The following is a 17,344-nucleotide window of genomic DNA, read 5'->3' as shown; positions in this document are numbered from 1 at the left end:
GAGGACTCCCAAGATGTCCCCACTCCTTTTCTTTCTCCCCTCTCCTGTCTTCTGGATTTTTGTGCATCGTACTAAGCGTTGTTTTACATAGGTCAGTTTTCTGGGTGGCAGCCAATTCATTCCACCTTTCTTCCCTAAACTGAAGAAATCCGTTTCCTCCTCCTCTTTCCCCAGCACTTTATTATCCATTAGCTGCTTGCTTCTAGCGCATTGCATGGTGCTGTCCAAACATCTGTCTCTCATATGTGGGACTGTATTTTATTATTTTTATCCCAAACCAAGCACAATCAGGCCTAGTGACACACACTATTGATTCTAGTGATTTGGAGGTGTAGACAGGAGGACCAGGAGCTGCCTCCAAAACAAAACAAAACAAAAAATCGTGTTCAGAAGCCAGTTGACAAATAACTGCGTGTCTCGGTCCCACCTCTTTCCTTTGCTCATCTTGGGCCTATGTTGTGCTTTTCATGCTTTTCCTAAAGGTCTTGTCCTGGAAGGCACAGCTGACAGCATTTACCCAATCACTCCTTCCCTTCCAGACTCCATGCTGGGCTCTCTTTCCCTTCTGTGGCTTGTGGCCATGACCGCCTCCTTGGTTTCTAAAGCTCAGATCTTGACCCCCCAAGACTATGAGGAAGAGGATGATGAGGCGATGACCATACCTTCTCTGGCTGTCCCTTGCGACTATGACCGTTGCCGCCACCTGCAGGTGTCCTGCAAGGAGCTGCAGAAGGTTGGGCCAGTAGCCTGCATGTGCCCAGGGCTCTCCAGGGAAGATCAGCAGCCAGACCCTCCGCGGCTGGGAGAAGTGCAAACTGTGGCTGAGGAAGGCTGCGCGGTGGTCCACTGGTGTGCTCCCTTCTCTCCGGTCAATCACTACTGGCTTCTGTTTTGGGAAAGCAACGGGGCTCCACAAAGGAGTGGCCCCTTCAATGCAACAGTTCGAAGAGCAGAGCTGAAGGGACTGAAGTCTGGGGGTGTTTACATCCTTTGTGTGGTGGCTGCTAATGACGCTGGTGAGAGCCATGTTCCTGAAGCAGATGTTGAGGGTCCTGAGAACTGGGCTGGCTCTTCCTTTGGGCCTTGTCGAAAGCTTATCATGCCGCCCAGACCTGTCATCCTGGTCCATGCAGCTGTGGGAGTGGGCACGGCTCTGGCTCTGCTGAGCTGTGCCGCCCTGGTTTGGCATTTCTGCCTTCGTGAGCAGTGGGGTTGCCCCCGACGGCAAGGTACCGCCCAAGCTTCAGAAGCTCTCTGATAGGAGTCCTACCAACTGGAAACAAGTCTGGTGCATTCCAGCCACATCTGGAGAGCCCAACCCACTCCCAGGAGTGTGGGGCCTGCTGCCACCTGGCACCAGCAGCACGGCCAAGTCAGAGCAGAAGCCCAGGCAATTGGCCTCGGACTGAGCTTGTTTAGTCCCAAAATAACCGTCACTATGTTCTCTGGGCTCTAGGAGGAGTAGCAATTATTCCTTGGGGGTCAGATGTAAATGATTTAAGCTTTATGGGCTTGAGGGGGTAAAATTGCAGACATTACATAGGTACTTATATATAGCCAGTTAAAATCGAGCTGTTTAAAGCCCTGCATGGTGGGGTCTACAATTCTAATCTCCAGCACTGACCCTAAAATAAAACAAAAGCAAAAACTAACAAAAGTGGGGGGGGGGCGCGGTGAGGGAGAAAGATGGTTCAGTAGTTAAGAGCACTGGCTACTTTTCCAGAGGACCAGAGTTCTATTCCCAGCACTCACATGGCAGCTCACAACTATCTATAACTCCGTTTCCAGGGGATCCAATGTCTACTTCTGACCTCTGCCAGCAGTCCGCACTCGCATACATGCATATATATACATGCAGGCAAAACACTCATACACATAAAATAAGAATAAATTTAATAATGTAAACTGTCCATAGCTCATAGGTCTTCAATGGCAAGGGGCAGGCCAGGTTCAGCCTATGGGGTGGGGTTTGCCAACACAGGCTATACAATCTCACAAGTGCTCTGCAACCGTGTGTGGATTCCACATAGATTCTGAGAATAAGCTTCTGGAGGGTAGGAGTTGAAGTTGGAGCTATGCCCTTCTCCTACCTACTTTTGTTTTGTTACTAAGGATAAGCCTGCTCAGAGTCCAACTGTGTCTGGGGAAACTGAGGATTAAGGATCACCATGAGCTGGAGGAGACAGAGGGCCCAAGCTGCAGTCTACACAAGTTAGTGGGTTTTTTTTTTTTTTTTTTTTTTTTTTTTTTTTTTTTTTTTGGTTTTTCGAGACAGGGTTTCTCTGTGTAGTTTTGCGCCTTTCCTGGAACTCGCTTTGGAGACCAGGCTGGCCTCGAACTCACAGAGATCCGCCTGGCTCTGCCTCCCGAGTGCTGGGATTAAAGGCGTGCGCCACCACCGCCCGGCTGGGATTTTTTTTTTTTTTTTTTTTTTTTTCCCTTTGAGACAGGGTTTCTCTGTGTAGTTTTGGTACCTGTCCTGGATCTCGCTCTGTAGCCCAGGCTGGCCTCAGACTCACAGAGATCCACCTGGCTCTGCCTCCCGTGCGCTGGAATTAAAGGTGTGTGCCACCACTGCCCGGCTTCAAGTTAGTGTTTTTGTTAGTTATTAACAGTTTATACCAATGACTCCCCCCAGGTTTGTGTAATTGTTTATCCACTGTAATAACATTAAAGGCAAATTAAAAGCATTGTATTTTGTTTTCATGATCCTCTTTAATTCCATATATATATGTATATACATATATGTATGTATATATATGCCTATTTTCATCACTTCTTAGCCTTTTGACTAAGATCAAGTGTATGACTATTTCTCAAAGTAATATGTATACTTTCAATTTGTGTTTGTTTGAGACAAGGTCTCACTGTGTAGCTCTTGCTGGCCTAGAACTCCCTATATCGACCCAGTGGGCTTGAAACTCACAGAGATCTTCCTGCCTCTGCCTCCTGAGTGGTGAGATTAAAGACATGCACCACTATACGGGCTGTTTGGATGTTTGAGTCAGACCTTGACCAGTCTGCTACTCTCCACACAGTCCACCATGGCTTTGAATTGTGGTAATCCTCCTCCCTCAACCTTCTGAGTACGCATGCATATCCAGCTTCAAAACGTATTTACTATTTCCAATTTTCTAAGCTTTTTTAATTTTTTTGTATGCAGGTATGCATGCCATGGCATACATGTGGAGGTCAGAGGACAACTTTCAGGACTTGTTTCTGTACTGTCACATTCCTCCCTGGAATGTGGGTTCCAGGGCTCAAGCGCAGGTTGTGAAGCTTGGCAGCAAGCTCCTTTACCTGATGAACCATCTCGCCAGTCCCTGAATTTTTTTTTTTTGTCTCCCCCACCCCATTTATTTTTGAAATTATATGGATGTAGAAAAGTTTGTTACAAAGTGAGCTGGAGAGATGGCTCGGCAATTAAGAGTTTTGGCTGTTCTTCCAGAAGTCCTGAGTTCAATTCCCAGCACCTACATGCACCCACGTGGTAGCTCACAACCTTCTGGTGCCCTCTTCTGGCCTGCAGGTATACACGCAGACAGAGTACTATACACAAAATAAATAAATAAATAAATATTTTTTTTAAAAAAAAACAAATTGCTACACAGCATAAACCTCATTTTTACTAATATGATAACTTTTGGAGGTGCTGGAATTGCATCGAGAGCCCTGGAAATGGTAGGCATGCATTCTACCTCTGAGCTATCTAGCTATATTCCCAGCAAGGTCATGGACTTAGTGTCAGGACAGTAGCTATGCTGAACTGAATTATTCTAGCCTCAGAACAAAGTTGATATTACCTGGGCTGGAGAGATGGCTCAGAGGTTAAGAACACTGGGTGCTCTTCCAGAGGTCCTCAGTTCAATTCCCAGCAACCACATGGTGGCTCACAACCATCTGTAATGAGTTCTGGTGCCCTCTACGGGTCTGCATGGATATATGCAGGCAGAACACTATACATCATAATAAATAAACCTTTAAAAAGAAAAAAAAAGTTGTATTAAAAGGCCCCCCCCAAACCAGATGTGGTGGTATGAATTTTTAATCTCAGCACTCTACAGGCAGAGGCAATAGGATCTCTGTGAGTTCCAGACCAATTTGGGCAGCACAAGGAGTTCCAGGCCAGGCACGGGGGGCACAGTGAGGCTCTGTCACAAGAATGTGTTACTTATTCTTGCTCGGTTTTTTGGTTATTACTTCTTTTTAAGTAATTCTCATTAAAACTATCATTGTTCAAGCTGGGCGGTTGTGGCTCACACCTTTAATCCCAGATCAGATCGGGAGGCAGAGGCAGGCGGATCTCTGTGAGTTCGAGACCAGCCTGGTCTACAGAGTGAGTTCCAGGACAGCCAGAGCTACACAAAGAAACCCTGTCTCAAAGGAAAATTAAAAAAAAAAAAAAACCCAAGGAGAGAGAGAAAATAACTCTATCATCTTTAATTAGAAAGAGTATGCATTCCCAGCTGAGTATGCTGGATTCACAGTTAATTAAGAAAAACTTTCACTGTTATGAGTTATATATGGAAGGAAGGCTGGGGGCTAATTGTTTAAATCACAAAATCCTTCAACAACAGCTTCTAGTTAGTGCTTAAATATGGCAATCACATCGTTTTTGCTTTTTAAATTATTCATTTAATATGAATGGATATTTTGACTGCATGTATGTCTGTGAGTCATGTGGGTTCTTAGATCCAGAAGAGGCCAGAAGAAGACATTGGATACCCTAGGACTACAGTTACAGGTAGTCAGGAGCTGCCGTGGGGGTGCTGGGAATTGAACCCTGGTCCTCTGGAACAGCAGCCAGTGTCCTTAACCATTGAGCCATTTTTCCAACCCTTCTTTTCTGTTTTGTTTTTTTCCAGAGTTTCTCTGTGTAGCCCTGGCTGTCCTGGAACTTGTTCCGTAGACAAGGGCTGGCCTTGAACTCACAGAGATCCTCCTGCCTCTGCCTCCCAAGTGCTGGGATTAAAGTTGTGTGCCACCACCACCCAGCTTCTCCAGCCCATCTTATCTTAATGCTTATCTGGGTGAAAACAATTATTTTATGTATTTTGAAGCTTCAAATTCTCTTAGTCAGCAAGTGTACTGTGTTCCACATGAGCTCATGCTCTCTCTTAGAGGGTGCCTGTTAACATTCAGGCATCTGTACTGGCCTGCCCTTAGGGTCCTGACAGGATATACCTCAGCTGCAGCCACTAAGCGCACCCACTGTGTGCATTTGCTAGGTTTTCTTATAAAAGGCCGGGCTTGCCCACCTCCCATCTCTTTCTCTTCTTTTGCTCTCGTCCGAGGGACCGAGCTCTGCCCCCCTTCTCTGCCCATTCTCTCCCCTCCCCTCAAAAAACCTCCCATGTGAGCCCTGTAGTATGGTATGATTCCTTCCTCCCACTGTTTTTTTTTTTTTAAAGATTTATTTATTTATTATGGATACAGTGTTCTGCCTGCATGCTTGCAGGCCAGAAGAGGGCACTAGATCTCATTGTAGATGGTTGTGAGCCACCATGTGGTTGCTGGGAATCGAACTCAGGACCTCTGGAAGAGCAGCCAGTGCTCTTAACCGCTGAGCCATCTCTCCAGCCCCCTCCCACTGTTTTTAAAATAAAGCAGTGCCAGCTTACTCCATAGTTGTACAACTATACGTGGTTGTATAAGGCTCACGCTGGATTTGACCAGCATATGGTATTTTCCTAGTTTTGAGAAATTCTGTTTCTTTTTAAAGAGCATAATTTATTTATTTTTTTAAAGATGTATTTATTTATTATGTATACAGCATGTATGACTGCAGGCCAGAAGAGGGCACCAGATCTCATTACAGATGGTTGTGAGCCACCATGTGGTTGCTGGGAATTGAACTCAGGACCTCTGGAAGAGCAGCCAGTGCTTAAAAGAGCATAATTTATAATTGATTTGTATTATTATTAGTTTATTTTATTTTTGGTTATTTGAGATAGGGTCTCTCTACACAGCCCTGTCTGTCCTGGAACATGAGCCTGGCCTCAAACTCAGAGATCTGCCTGCCTCTGCCTCTCAAGTGCTGAGATTAAAGTCCTGTGCCACCATGCCTGGCCCAGTGTAAGTGATTTTTAAATAATGCGAAGTTTAATATATAGATGACCAAAACCCTTTTAATGAACAATGTTTTGTAATTTGGAGAGATACTTTGTGATATTCTCAGTAAATGTAATAAAGGTTTCAGCAAATTCTGAAAATAAATAAATAAAATAAAATGGGGCTGGAGAAATGGCTCAGCAGCCAAGAGATCTTGTTCTTGTGGAGGACAAGAGTTCAATTCTCAGCACCAACAAGGCAGTCAAGTGCCTTCTGTAACTCCAGTTCCAGGGGCTCCATCACCCTCTTCAGGCCTTCCTGGCGATGCACACACGGTGCACAGACACACAGCCAAGGGTGTGTGTGGTATACGCCTTCAATCTCAGCGCCCAGGGGGCAGAGGTGGGGAGATTTCTGTGAGTTCATGAGTTCAAGCCCAGTCTGATCAACATAATGAGATCCAGGACAGCTAGGACTATGTAAAAAGAAACCCTGTCTCAAAACAAGCAACAACAACAAAAACACCCATACACATAAAATATAAAAATAAGTCAGGCCGGGCAGTAGTGGCCCATGCCTTTAATCCCAGCACTTGGGAGCCAGAGGCAGGCTGATCTCTGTGAGTCTGAGGCCAGCCTGGTCTACATAGTGAATTCCAGGACAGGCAAGGCTACACAAAGAAACTTTCTAGAACCTCCTCCCACCTGCTGTAAAAATAAATGAATAAAGTCTGCAGAGATGGCTCACTTGCTAAATGTTGTAGATTATTGCTTTACAATGTGTGAAGATGTATCAATGATTGGTTTAATAAAAAGCTAAATGGCCAATAGCTAGGCAGGAGGTATAGCAGGAATTTCTGTACAGAGAGAGCTTTCGGAAGAAGAAAGGCAGAATTGCCGGTGGACGTAGAGGGAACAGACATGTAGGAGGAGAGGTAGCAACACATAAATTAATAGAAATGGGTTAAATTAAGTTATAAGAGCTAGATAGAAACAAGCCCAAGCTAAGGTTGAGCTTTCACGATTAACAATAAGTATCTGTTGTCTCTTTTTGTGAGCTGGAGGCCCAAAGGAAAGTCCATCTTCAGCTAAAGGCTAGGCTCACACCAAAAAGACCAGAGTCTGGTTCCCAAGTCCCCACAGCTATCTCTCCAGCTACCTTGAAAAATAAAAATAGGGGGGCTGGAGCAATGGCTCCATAGTTAAGAGCATGGGTTAGATTCCTAACAACTACGTGTTCACTCACAGCCATCTGTGCTCCAGTTCTAGGGATAGGAGGCCCTCTTCTTGCCCCCATGGGAATGAGGCACAAAGTGGTACACAGATGGACATGCCGGCAAAACACCCAGATACATAAAATCAAAACAAGTAAGTCTAAACATTAAAATAAACAATAAAACAAATACGTCTTTAAAAAAAAAACATTAGAAACTACAATGCTGAACCCTCCCCCACCCCCTGAAAAAAAAGTGTAGAGACCCACAGTGGTTTCCTAATGAGAACTTACTAAGGGTCCGAGAGCCTGAGCTTACTTTACTCAGCAGAACTGCATAAGGGGATGATTTGACCACGGGCATGATTACCAGGTGTTTGGAAGGGTCTACACTTGGCTGTACAGTGTGCTTTGATCTAGCAAGGGGGAAGTCTTTTGCCTTGACATTGTTATAAAAAGGCCATTGAGTAATGACCCAGGTTCTCCCAAAGCTATCCTGTGTATCTGTCTTTCTCCTCTTTGTTATCTTTCTAACATATTCTTTCCCTCTCTCCTCCTCATAAGAACCCTTGGAAAGGTGGGAGCTGGCCTCCCACAGGAAAGAAAGAAAAAAATTAAGTCAGGAAGTGTTGGTGCACGCCCTTAATCTCAGCACTCAGGAGGTAAAGGCAGGTGGATCTCTGAGTTTGGGTTCAGCCTGATCTACAGAGCTAGTTCCAGGACAGCCAGGGCTGTTACATATAGACAGCCTGTCTTGAAAAAAAGACATAATACAATGCTGAGCATGTTTATAATTTCAGCACTGAAGTGGCAGACAGGTGGATCCCTGGAGCTCAAAGACAAGACAGGCCTGATTAATAGGGTCCAGGCCAATAAAATACCCTGTTTCCTGAGATAACACCCAAGGCTTTTTATATATACCCCTCACACATCCACACAAATATGAACACATACATCCACGTGGATGTACACACAAACATCAAAAAAAATCTCCCATAAAACTCCTCTTAAGACTCAACAGCATTGCCCACCCCTAATTTCACTTTTGGTTTTTCTTTTTTTCTCTTTTTTTTTTTTTTTTTTTTTTTTTGGTTTTTTGAGACAGAGTTTCTCTGTGTAGCTTTGCGCCTTTCCTGGAACTCACTTGGTAGTCCAGGCTGGCCTCGAACTCACAGAGATCCGCCTGGCTCTGCCTCCCAAGTGCTGGGATTAAAGGCGTGCGCTACCACCGCCCGGCCACTTTTTGTTTTTCAAGAAAGGGTTTCACTGTGTAACAGTCCTGCCAGTCCTGGATCTCACTTTGTAGACCAGGCTGGCCTCAAACTCAGAGATCTACCTGGCTCTGGCTCCTGAGTGCTGGGATTAAAGGTGTGTGCCACCACCAGGCTTCTAGTTTCACATTTAAAACACCAAATAGAGTCCTTGGGCTATAAACCTCCACCTCAGGCCTTTTAAAGACTTTTACACTAGCTTTCTCTGCAGTTAGAGCCAAAGATTCACCTGTCACTGGGACAGACTACATCAAGTCCATCACTGAGTGCCAGGAAAAACACAGCCCTAAACCTGACTGTGCCTTTTCAGAATCACCGTCTCCCATTAACAAGAAGGGTTTGGTTCTGTCTTAAAACTCTCCCAAAGAGCCAGGTGTGGTGGTGCACACCTTTAATCTGAGCACTCAGGAGGCAGAGAAAAGCAGATCTCTGTGAGTTCAAGGCCAGCCTGATCTATATAGGAAATTCCAGGACAGCCAGGGCTACATAGAGAGGCCCTGTCTCAAAACATAAACAAAAACAAAACAAGTGCTCCCCACAACACACACAAACAATTGTTATGGAATATTTCTTTACACTGTGTGAAGATGTGTCACTGTGATTGGTCTAATAAAGAGCTGAATGGCAGTAACTAGCCAGGAAGAGGCTAGGCGGGACTTCTGGGGACAGAGAGGTCTTGGGGAGGAAGAAAAACAGAATCGACAACCAGACAGAGAGGAAATAAGAGGTGCAAGATAAAAGAAAGGTAAAAAGCCATGAGGCAAAACATAGATTAATAGAAATAGGTTAATATAAGTTATAAGAACTAACGGGACAAGCCTAAGCTAAGGCTGAGCTTTCAAAATTAGTAAGAAGTCTCCATGACATTATTTGGGAACTGGTGGTACAGAGAAAAACTTGCTACACAAAATAGGCTGGACACTGGCATGTCACCATGGTGTCACCTGTCCAGAGTTAATATTGTTCTACCTTTGTAGATGGATTTTTCTTTGGGCCGCCAGCTCACACACACACACACACACACACACACACACACACACACACACACACACAAAATGACAGAGACTTATTATTAATTAGGAAAGCTGGGCCTTAGCTTAGGCTTGTCCCATTAGCTCTTATAACTTAAATTAACCCATATCTTTTACTCTACGTTCTTTTACATGACTCGGTTACTTTCACTCTGTACTTCCCATCCTGCTTCCTCAGCATCTGGCTGGGTACTCTCTCTTCTTCTCAGATCCTTCTTTGCCCAGATGTCCACCTAGCCGGGCGGTGGTGGTGCACACCTTTAACCCCAGCACTCGAGAGGCAGAGGCAGGTGGATCTCTGTGAGTTCGAGGCCAGCCTGGTCTACAGAGCAAGTTCCAGGACAGGCACCAAAGCTACACAGAGAAACCCTGTCTCGAAAAACAAAAAAAACAAACAAACAAAAAAAAAGTCCCGCCTAAACTCTTTCTGCCTAGCTAATGGTCATTCAGCCCTTTATTAAGCCAATCACAGTTTCACACAGTGTAAAGGAATATTCCAAAATACACCCTAGAAACTTCAACAGCTTATCATTGTGCTGTTTGGAGATTTCAATCTCGTCTTTCAGCAAGACCAGATTATTCGCCACTGAGCCCCAGATGATAGTATCTTGAGATAGCAGCCATCTCTATGAACATTGATGCCTTCTTCCCACTCTAAGCATTATAGCTCAGATGGAAAGGTATCCTGGCAGCCGGAAGCCAAGGAATACCACAAAGTCATACCACACAACAAACTTCACACAAGAAATTTACTGGGAGGAAAAAAACCCAGGAGGATGGCTGCTTCTGTTCTATTGAGAAACAGCAGCAAACTGAACAGGATAGAGGGCTTATACAGAGCTTCTTGGGAAGGGGCTGGGACTTTTCAGGTTGGAGTTTTCCAAGGTGGAGATTGGTAGGATTTCATGTCCAGAGATTGGGCTTTTTGCTTTGTAGGGTGGGGGCAGGGTCCAGCAGTTAGGGCAGTTAGAGTACTCTTTGAGTGGAACCTGGCAGTCAGAGATCCTGGAGGGAGGGGCCTGGCCACTTGTGTGGCTTGAGGGGCTTACACCAACATCAACCTTAGAAGTCTCCAAAAGATAATGGGGCTCTAAAACAATGATTCCACCTGGATTGTGGTAATGCCACTAAAGCTGACAAACACTACCCCAAGATCAGCTTTGGACTGCAAACTGCTCAGAACAATTTCAAAGTGACTAGCTGAGATGGTCCAGCCTCATGCACTACTCCATCACACATCTCCCAGGACTCGACCATTATTTCAATTTTCTCAGGGTCCCCTAGAGATATCATTGTCAGAAAGCAATCTAGATAACACAACGCACACATTCCCAAGAGGTGGGGTGGGTGGTTTTTGGTCATTCAGTGGGTTATAGGTATCTGTCATTAAGGGGGTTGGTTACAAGTTGTTATTGGTCATGGTCAGGAAAAAATCTGAACAAAGGAGATTAGATTCAGAGATCTCATTCTGAAGAGAAAAAGGGGGGATATATAAATATAGGGTAAAAGGGTAGATTACTGAATCTACTTTTATACTAAAAAAGCAACTACTAGTCTTAAATATTTTACACTGTCATGGATTTTTGTATATTGATACAAATTTGAGGGTTTTTATACTGTATATATGTTTCTACTCTTATTTAAGGTATTGTACCTATGCAACTCATTTAACAATGTAATATAAATTTCTAGGACTTGAAAGTTATTATTTCAAACTATGTAGGCTAATAAAGAAATGCAGGTTAGTAGTTAGTCACCTATTAAAATCAAACTTGTAGTCATGTTAGGTATTTTTTCAAGGTCAGAGATATATTTTAGATGGACAGGTGGTCTTCAAACACTTTAGAGATCTACAGAATATGGCATTTAAGATGTTTTAATAACATAAGGATTTTTATGATGATGAGACACATCTGCTCCTGGCCAACCAATCTACATCTGATGAGATGATGGGCATTGAAGAACCTTCATATGGAGCTTGCTTTTATTGTGGCATAGTTAGCTACTAGGCAAGAAAATTCCCTTGCCTCAACTGCTGATAGTTATGCTGTCCAAATTGGACAAGCAGGACACAAAAGAAAGCAACCTCTGAACTTTGCCAAGACAAGGTAGGACAGTCCTTCAAAATTCCTGCTTCATAGAAATAAATGTCTGTCAGATATTCTAGGCCTATAGTCCAAAGATGGATGCCCCAATGTTATAGAAGAACCTTGGGTGGCTGTCCAGGCAGCCAGCTGTTTCTGTCAGTTCTTAGTTTTGGAAGTTGTATGTGCTACACTTCCTGTTTACTCAGGTAATATATTTTTTTTTGTTTTTGTTTTTTTCCAGACAGGGTTTCTCTGTGTAGCTTTGCACCTTTCCTGGATCTCACTCTGTAGCCCAGGCTGGCCTTGAACTCACAGAGATCCGCCTGCCTCTGCCTCATGAGTGCTGGGATTAAAGGTGTGCACCACCACCACCTGGCTACTCAGGTAATATTATATCCTTTGCAGGTCTCTGATCAAGTTGAAGACTAGATAATTATAGTTTTCCTTGTTACCAAATTCAGAAAAGAAACTCACAAAAGAGGTATAAAGTGTATAAGGTTGAGAGGCATGAAAAATAGTTTTGGGTTGGTAATGCAAGTTAGGATAGAAAGTGAATTAATTACAACACTTTGGACTCACCAAGGTAGGATAGTTAATGGAGTATTTTCTCTGAATTTACCAAATGCAAATGGACTGGACATTGTGAATGTAATTCTTACCTAATAATTGTTCTTATTGTATATAGTTTTACTATGTTAGAGTTAAAATCTCCCCTTTTTATTTAGACAAAAAGGAGGAAATGTTGTGTGATATTTTGATCAATCTCATTCTGACAATAAAGTTTGCTTTAAATCAGAGGGTGGAGCTAGCTACTAGCTGACCAAAATTGATCACAGAGGTTTTGGAGGACTGAGGACAGAGAGACAGGAAGTAGCAGGGTGAGGCTTAGCTTATAGAGGATCTTGGTCCTTTTGGATGGAGGAAAGGAAGAGATAGGAGGTCACTGGCTGTTTCTCCACCAATTCTCTGATCATTCAGGTTCTTACCCCAGTATCTGACTCCCAATTTTTTACCAATAAAGAATAATTAGATAAATGCAACAGGAACTCTCTTTGCAGACCAGGCTGGCCTCAAACTCACAGAGATTCTCTGCCTCTTCCCCCTAAGTGCTGGGATTAAAGGTGTGTGCCACCACAGCCAGGAATTTCTATTTCACATTTGTTTTCTAAATTCTTTGGCTCAATCTTCTGGGGCATCCAGACTGCTACTACGCAAGTCAGGAGAGAACTTTTATTTGAGATGCCAATTTTCAAGCATTTTCATTTAGATTGTGATTTTTTTCTGTCTTAGAAGTCTTCATTTTTCATTTGTAACAATTGTGACGTTATTATTCTGTATCCTCTAACTCTGGAGTTTTCTTTTCCCCCTTCCACCCCCACAGCTACACTCATAGTCGAACCTTATTATCAGGAAAGGTGCCTTGATGAAAAGATCAGGTGTAGCTAGAGTTTTCCTGCCTGACACACGGTCAGGGCAAATCTCTCTCACCTGCCAGTCCCATAACCGCTCAGACCCGACCAAGTAAACACAGAGACTTATATTGGTTACAAACTGTATGGCCGTGGCAGGCTTCTTGCTAACTGTTCTTACAGCTTCAATTAATCCATTTCTATTAATCTATACCTTGCCACATGGCTCGTGGCTTACCGGCATCTTCACATGCTGTTTCTCATCGTGGTGACTGGCAGTGTCTCTCTGACTCAGCCTTCCACTTCCCAGCTTTATTCTCCTCCTTGTCCCGCCTACACTTCCTGCCTAGCCAATGGCCAATCAGTGTTTTATTTATTGACTAATTAGCAACACATTTGCCATACAGAACATCCCACAGCACTCAGGATTGGAGCTCTGACCAGCTCCAGTCAGTTTTTAGTCAGTGTTTTCCCTAGAATAAGTAAAAATGAAACTGACCAAACCTAAAAAGCATCTTTGTTTTTTCTTTCTTTCTTTTTTAAGACATGTCTCTTATGCTGCATCAGTATCCAGAACTTCAGTTGGTTTAAGAAATGCAACATCATTGCTGGGTGGTGGTGGCACATGCCTTTAATCCCAGCATTTGGTAGGCAGAAACAAGCAGATCTCTCTGAGTTTGAGGCCAGCCTGGTCTACAAAGTAAGTTCTAGGACAGCCAAGGCTTGTTATACAGAGAAACTCGGTCTTAAAAGGAAAAAGAAGGGGGAGGCAACATCAAACCCTTCTGATTTTTGGAAAAAAGAAACTTCAATGACTTGAAGTGGACAATGTGGTACCATCCCACTCACACACACTCATTCTCAGACTGTGAAATCCCCTCTGCAGTACACAGTACAGTGAAGGTGGGCTCAAGACCTAGACTCCATCTTTCTCCTCAGTTGGAGCCTCCAGCTCACCCCTGCATGGTCCAGAAAGCCCTATTCCTCTCTCTCTCTCTCTCTCTCTCTCTCTCTCTCTCTCTCTCTCTCTCTCTCTCTCTGTCTCTCTCTCTGTCTCTCTCCAGAACCCACCTTCTTAGACAGTCTCCAAACAAAGGAAAGGCACCAAAAAGCCTAGTTCTGCCTTCTTAGCAGCGACTACAGGTTCCTCCCCTTGAGATGCCAGCTGCCCAAGTCCTCACCTAAGCTCTCAGCTTTTAACCACACTTGGGCACAAACCCAGCTTGTGGTGGACACGTCATCACCCCTCATCTACAACCTATAAAATATCCCTGCTTGAGTTCAGGCTTGTGACTTCTCTGGCCTTAATCCTCAGGGACTAGAGAACCTGCCTGGGAGTTGCTCCCAATAAACCTGTTGTTATACATTTTCAATTCAGCTTGATTTGGATTACTGTGTCAGTGAAAAATTATTATGCAGGGTAGGGGGCATGAAAACCTATTAAAATGTCCTTGAAACTGGTGAAAATTGGGTCAACCTCCTACCTTTTACTCTTCTAAGGGTCAGGTGCACCCAATTTTGAGAAGTTCATGAGACAAATTGCTAACCATTCCCTCCTCAAGTCCTTACACATCCTGCAGCAAGCCCAGAGGACTATTCATCAGATGATTGAGAGGCTGTGGCCAAACCCATCTCTGAGCCCAATCACAAGTTCCAACCTCATAACCTTGTATGGGTAAAGAGGATCCTGACTCAGACCCTGGATCCAAGTTGGAAAAACCACTACCCTATGGTCCTTAACACCCCTACAGAAGAAGCTCACTGATGCCAGCCCAGGGACCCACCACACCCAGATAAAGGAGGCTACAGAAGATAACACTAGCCCAGCATTAGTGGCGCACACCTTTAATCTCAGCACTCAGGAAGCAGAAGCAGGCAGATCTCTGTGAGTTTGAGGCCAGCCTGGTCTTCCTTTTGAGTTGCAGGACAGCCAAAGGTACACAGGGAAAGACAGAAAGAGAAAGAAAAAAAAAAGAACGGAGAAGAATTAGCCTGACAGTAGTGGCACATCCCTTTAATCTCAGCACTCTGGAGGCAGAGGCAGGCGGACCTCTGAGTTCCAGATGGCCAGGGCTACACAGAGAAACCTTGTCTTGGAAGAAGATGATGATGCTGGAGGAGGAGACAGAGGAAGAGGAGGAGGAGGGAGATGAAGAAGATAGATGAGTTACTATTGCATGGATCCTAATTGGTCTTAATAATAAAAACCCAGAGCCAGATATTGGGGTAAATGCTGAAAGATCATAGAAGCAGAGCAGCCAGCCACTAGAAAGACCTTTTTTTTTTAAAGATTTTTATTTTTTATTTATACAATGTTCTGCGTGCATGTATGCCTGCAAGCCAGAAGAGGGCACCAGATTTCATTACAGATGGTTGTAGGCCACCATGTGGTTGCTGGGAATTGAACTCAGGACCTCTGGAAGAGCAGCTAGTGCTCTTAACCTCTGAGCCATCTCTCCAGCCCATAGAAAGACTTCTTACCTCTAGGAATCCTCAGCCTGAAAGGGCTTGAGCTCCTGTCTCCTCCCGCCTTATATTCCTCTCTGCAACCAAGCAATATCACTTCTTGTCTCCACCTCCCTAATGCTGGGATTAAGGCTTGAGATCCCAAGTGCTGGGATCAAAGGTGTGGGCCACCACTGCCTAGCTCTGTTTCTCTTTTAGACTGGATCAGTTTTGTATAGCCCAGTGTGGCCTTGAACTCACAGAGATCCAGTGCTCAGGTTAAAGGTGTATGCCCACCACTGCCTGGACTCTATGGTTGACTAGGGGCTTAGCTCCACACTCTGATCTTCAGGCAAGCTTTATAAGTTAGATCACAAGCAAAATATCACCACATTTCCCCTTTTTTGTCTATAATAAAAAAAGGTTACAACTAATATAAGAAAAAATATATACAATAAGTATAGTAACTATAAATGATATATACAGGCAATAAATAAATCAAATGTCTAGACAACTAACATTAAATTTAGAGAAAATATTATTTATCCTATCTTGGTGAGTCCAAAATCTTGTACATAATTTACTTTCTATCCTAGCTTGCATTACCTTCTTTTTTTTTTTTTTTTTTTTCCCGAGACAGGGTTTCTCTGTGTAGCTTTGCGCCTTTCCTGGAACTCACTTGGTAGCCCAGGCTGGCCTCGAACTCACAGAGATCCACCTGGCTCTGCCTCCCAAGTGCTGGGATTAGAGGCGTGCGCCACCACCGCCCGGCTTGCATTACCTTCTAAAACTATCTTTTGATGTCTCTCAACCTTATACATTTTACACCTCTTTAGTGAGTTTGTTTTCTGAGTCTGGTAAACAAGGAAAACTATAACTATGTAACTATCTAGTCTTCAACTCCCTCAGAGACCCAAGAAGAAAACAGCATTAACGTGAGTAAGTAGAAATTGCAAGCAAGCGACTTCCAAAAAATGTGAGAAATGACAGAAACAGCTGGTTGCCTGGACAGTCACCCAAGTTCCTCTGTAACACTGGGGCATCCATCTTCAGCCAACAGGCTTAGCATATCTGACAGACTTATCTGTGAAGCAGGGTTTTCTGAAGGACTGTCTTGTCTTGGCAAGGTTTGGCAGTCCTTTCTTTTGTGTTCTGCTTGTCCATTTGGACAGTATATTTTCAGCAGTTGAGGTAAGGGCATTTTCTTGCCCAGTGGTTAACTTTTGCCATAAAGAAAGTAAACTCCGTATGAATTTTCTTCAGTGCCCATCATCATCTCTCAAGTAGATTGGTGCTGCCAGGAGCAAGCATGTCTCATTGTCATAAAAAAAAAACCCTATGTTATTAAAACATCTAAAATGCCATATCCTGTAGATCTCTGAAGTGTTTGAAAAAGACCTATCTAAAATATATCTCTGTTTGACCTTGAAAACATACCTAATATAACTACAAGTATGATTGTAATGATTAATTACTAACTTTCATTTCTTTATATCCTAATTAGTTGGTAATAGTAATTTTCAAGGAATAGAAATTTGCATTACATTGTTAAATGAGTTGTATAGGTACAATACCTTGAACAAGATTAGTAATGTATGTACAGTATGTTCTAAAAAATAATCTCAACCTGCAACGGTGGTTCACACCTTTAATCCCAGCACTCGGGAGGCAGAGCCAGGTGGATCTCTGTGAGTTCAAGGCCAGCCTGGTCTATAGAGTGAGATCCAGGACAGGCACCAAAACTACACAGAACTACAAAACTACAAAAAACGCTGTCTTGAAAAAAAAAAATCTCAACTTTGTATCAATATACAAAGATCCACATCAGTGTAAAATAT

The 17,344-nt window shown here is 43.6% G+C and overlaps 1 protein-coding gene across 1 annotated transcript; it reads left to right on the top strand.

Annotated features, from left to right (window-relative positions):
* Positions 1-324: 324 nt before the first annotated feature.
* Lrrn4cl (LRRN4 C-terminal like) lies at positions 325-2,212 on the top strand. Its single transcript, XM_059248521.1, has one exon. The coding sequence runs from the start codon at positions 545-547 to the stop codon at positions 1,256-1,258; it is 714 nt and encodes a 237-aa protein (XP_059104504.1). The 5' UTR covers positions 325-544; the 3' UTR covers positions 1,259-2,212.
* Positions 2,213-17,344: the final 15,132 nt, after the last annotated feature.

This window comes from Peromyscus eremicus, chromosome 1, assembly GCF_949786415.1.
Source record: "Peromyscus eremicus chromosome 1, PerEre_H2_v1, whole genome shotgun sequence".
Classification (NCBI taxonomy): Eukaryota; Metazoa; Chordata; class Mammalia; order Rodentia; family Cricetidae; genus Peromyscus; species Peromyscus eremicus.
The sequence above is the reverse complement of the archived record's forward strand: the minus strand, read 5'-3'. Positions and strand labels throughout refer to the sequence as shown.

What these genes read in the sequence shown, in the direction of transcription:
- Lrrn4cl (XM_059248521.1), top strand. Translation starts at nt 545, where the DNA reads ATGCTGGGCTCTCTTTCCCTTCTGTGGCTTGTGGCCATGACCGCCTCC.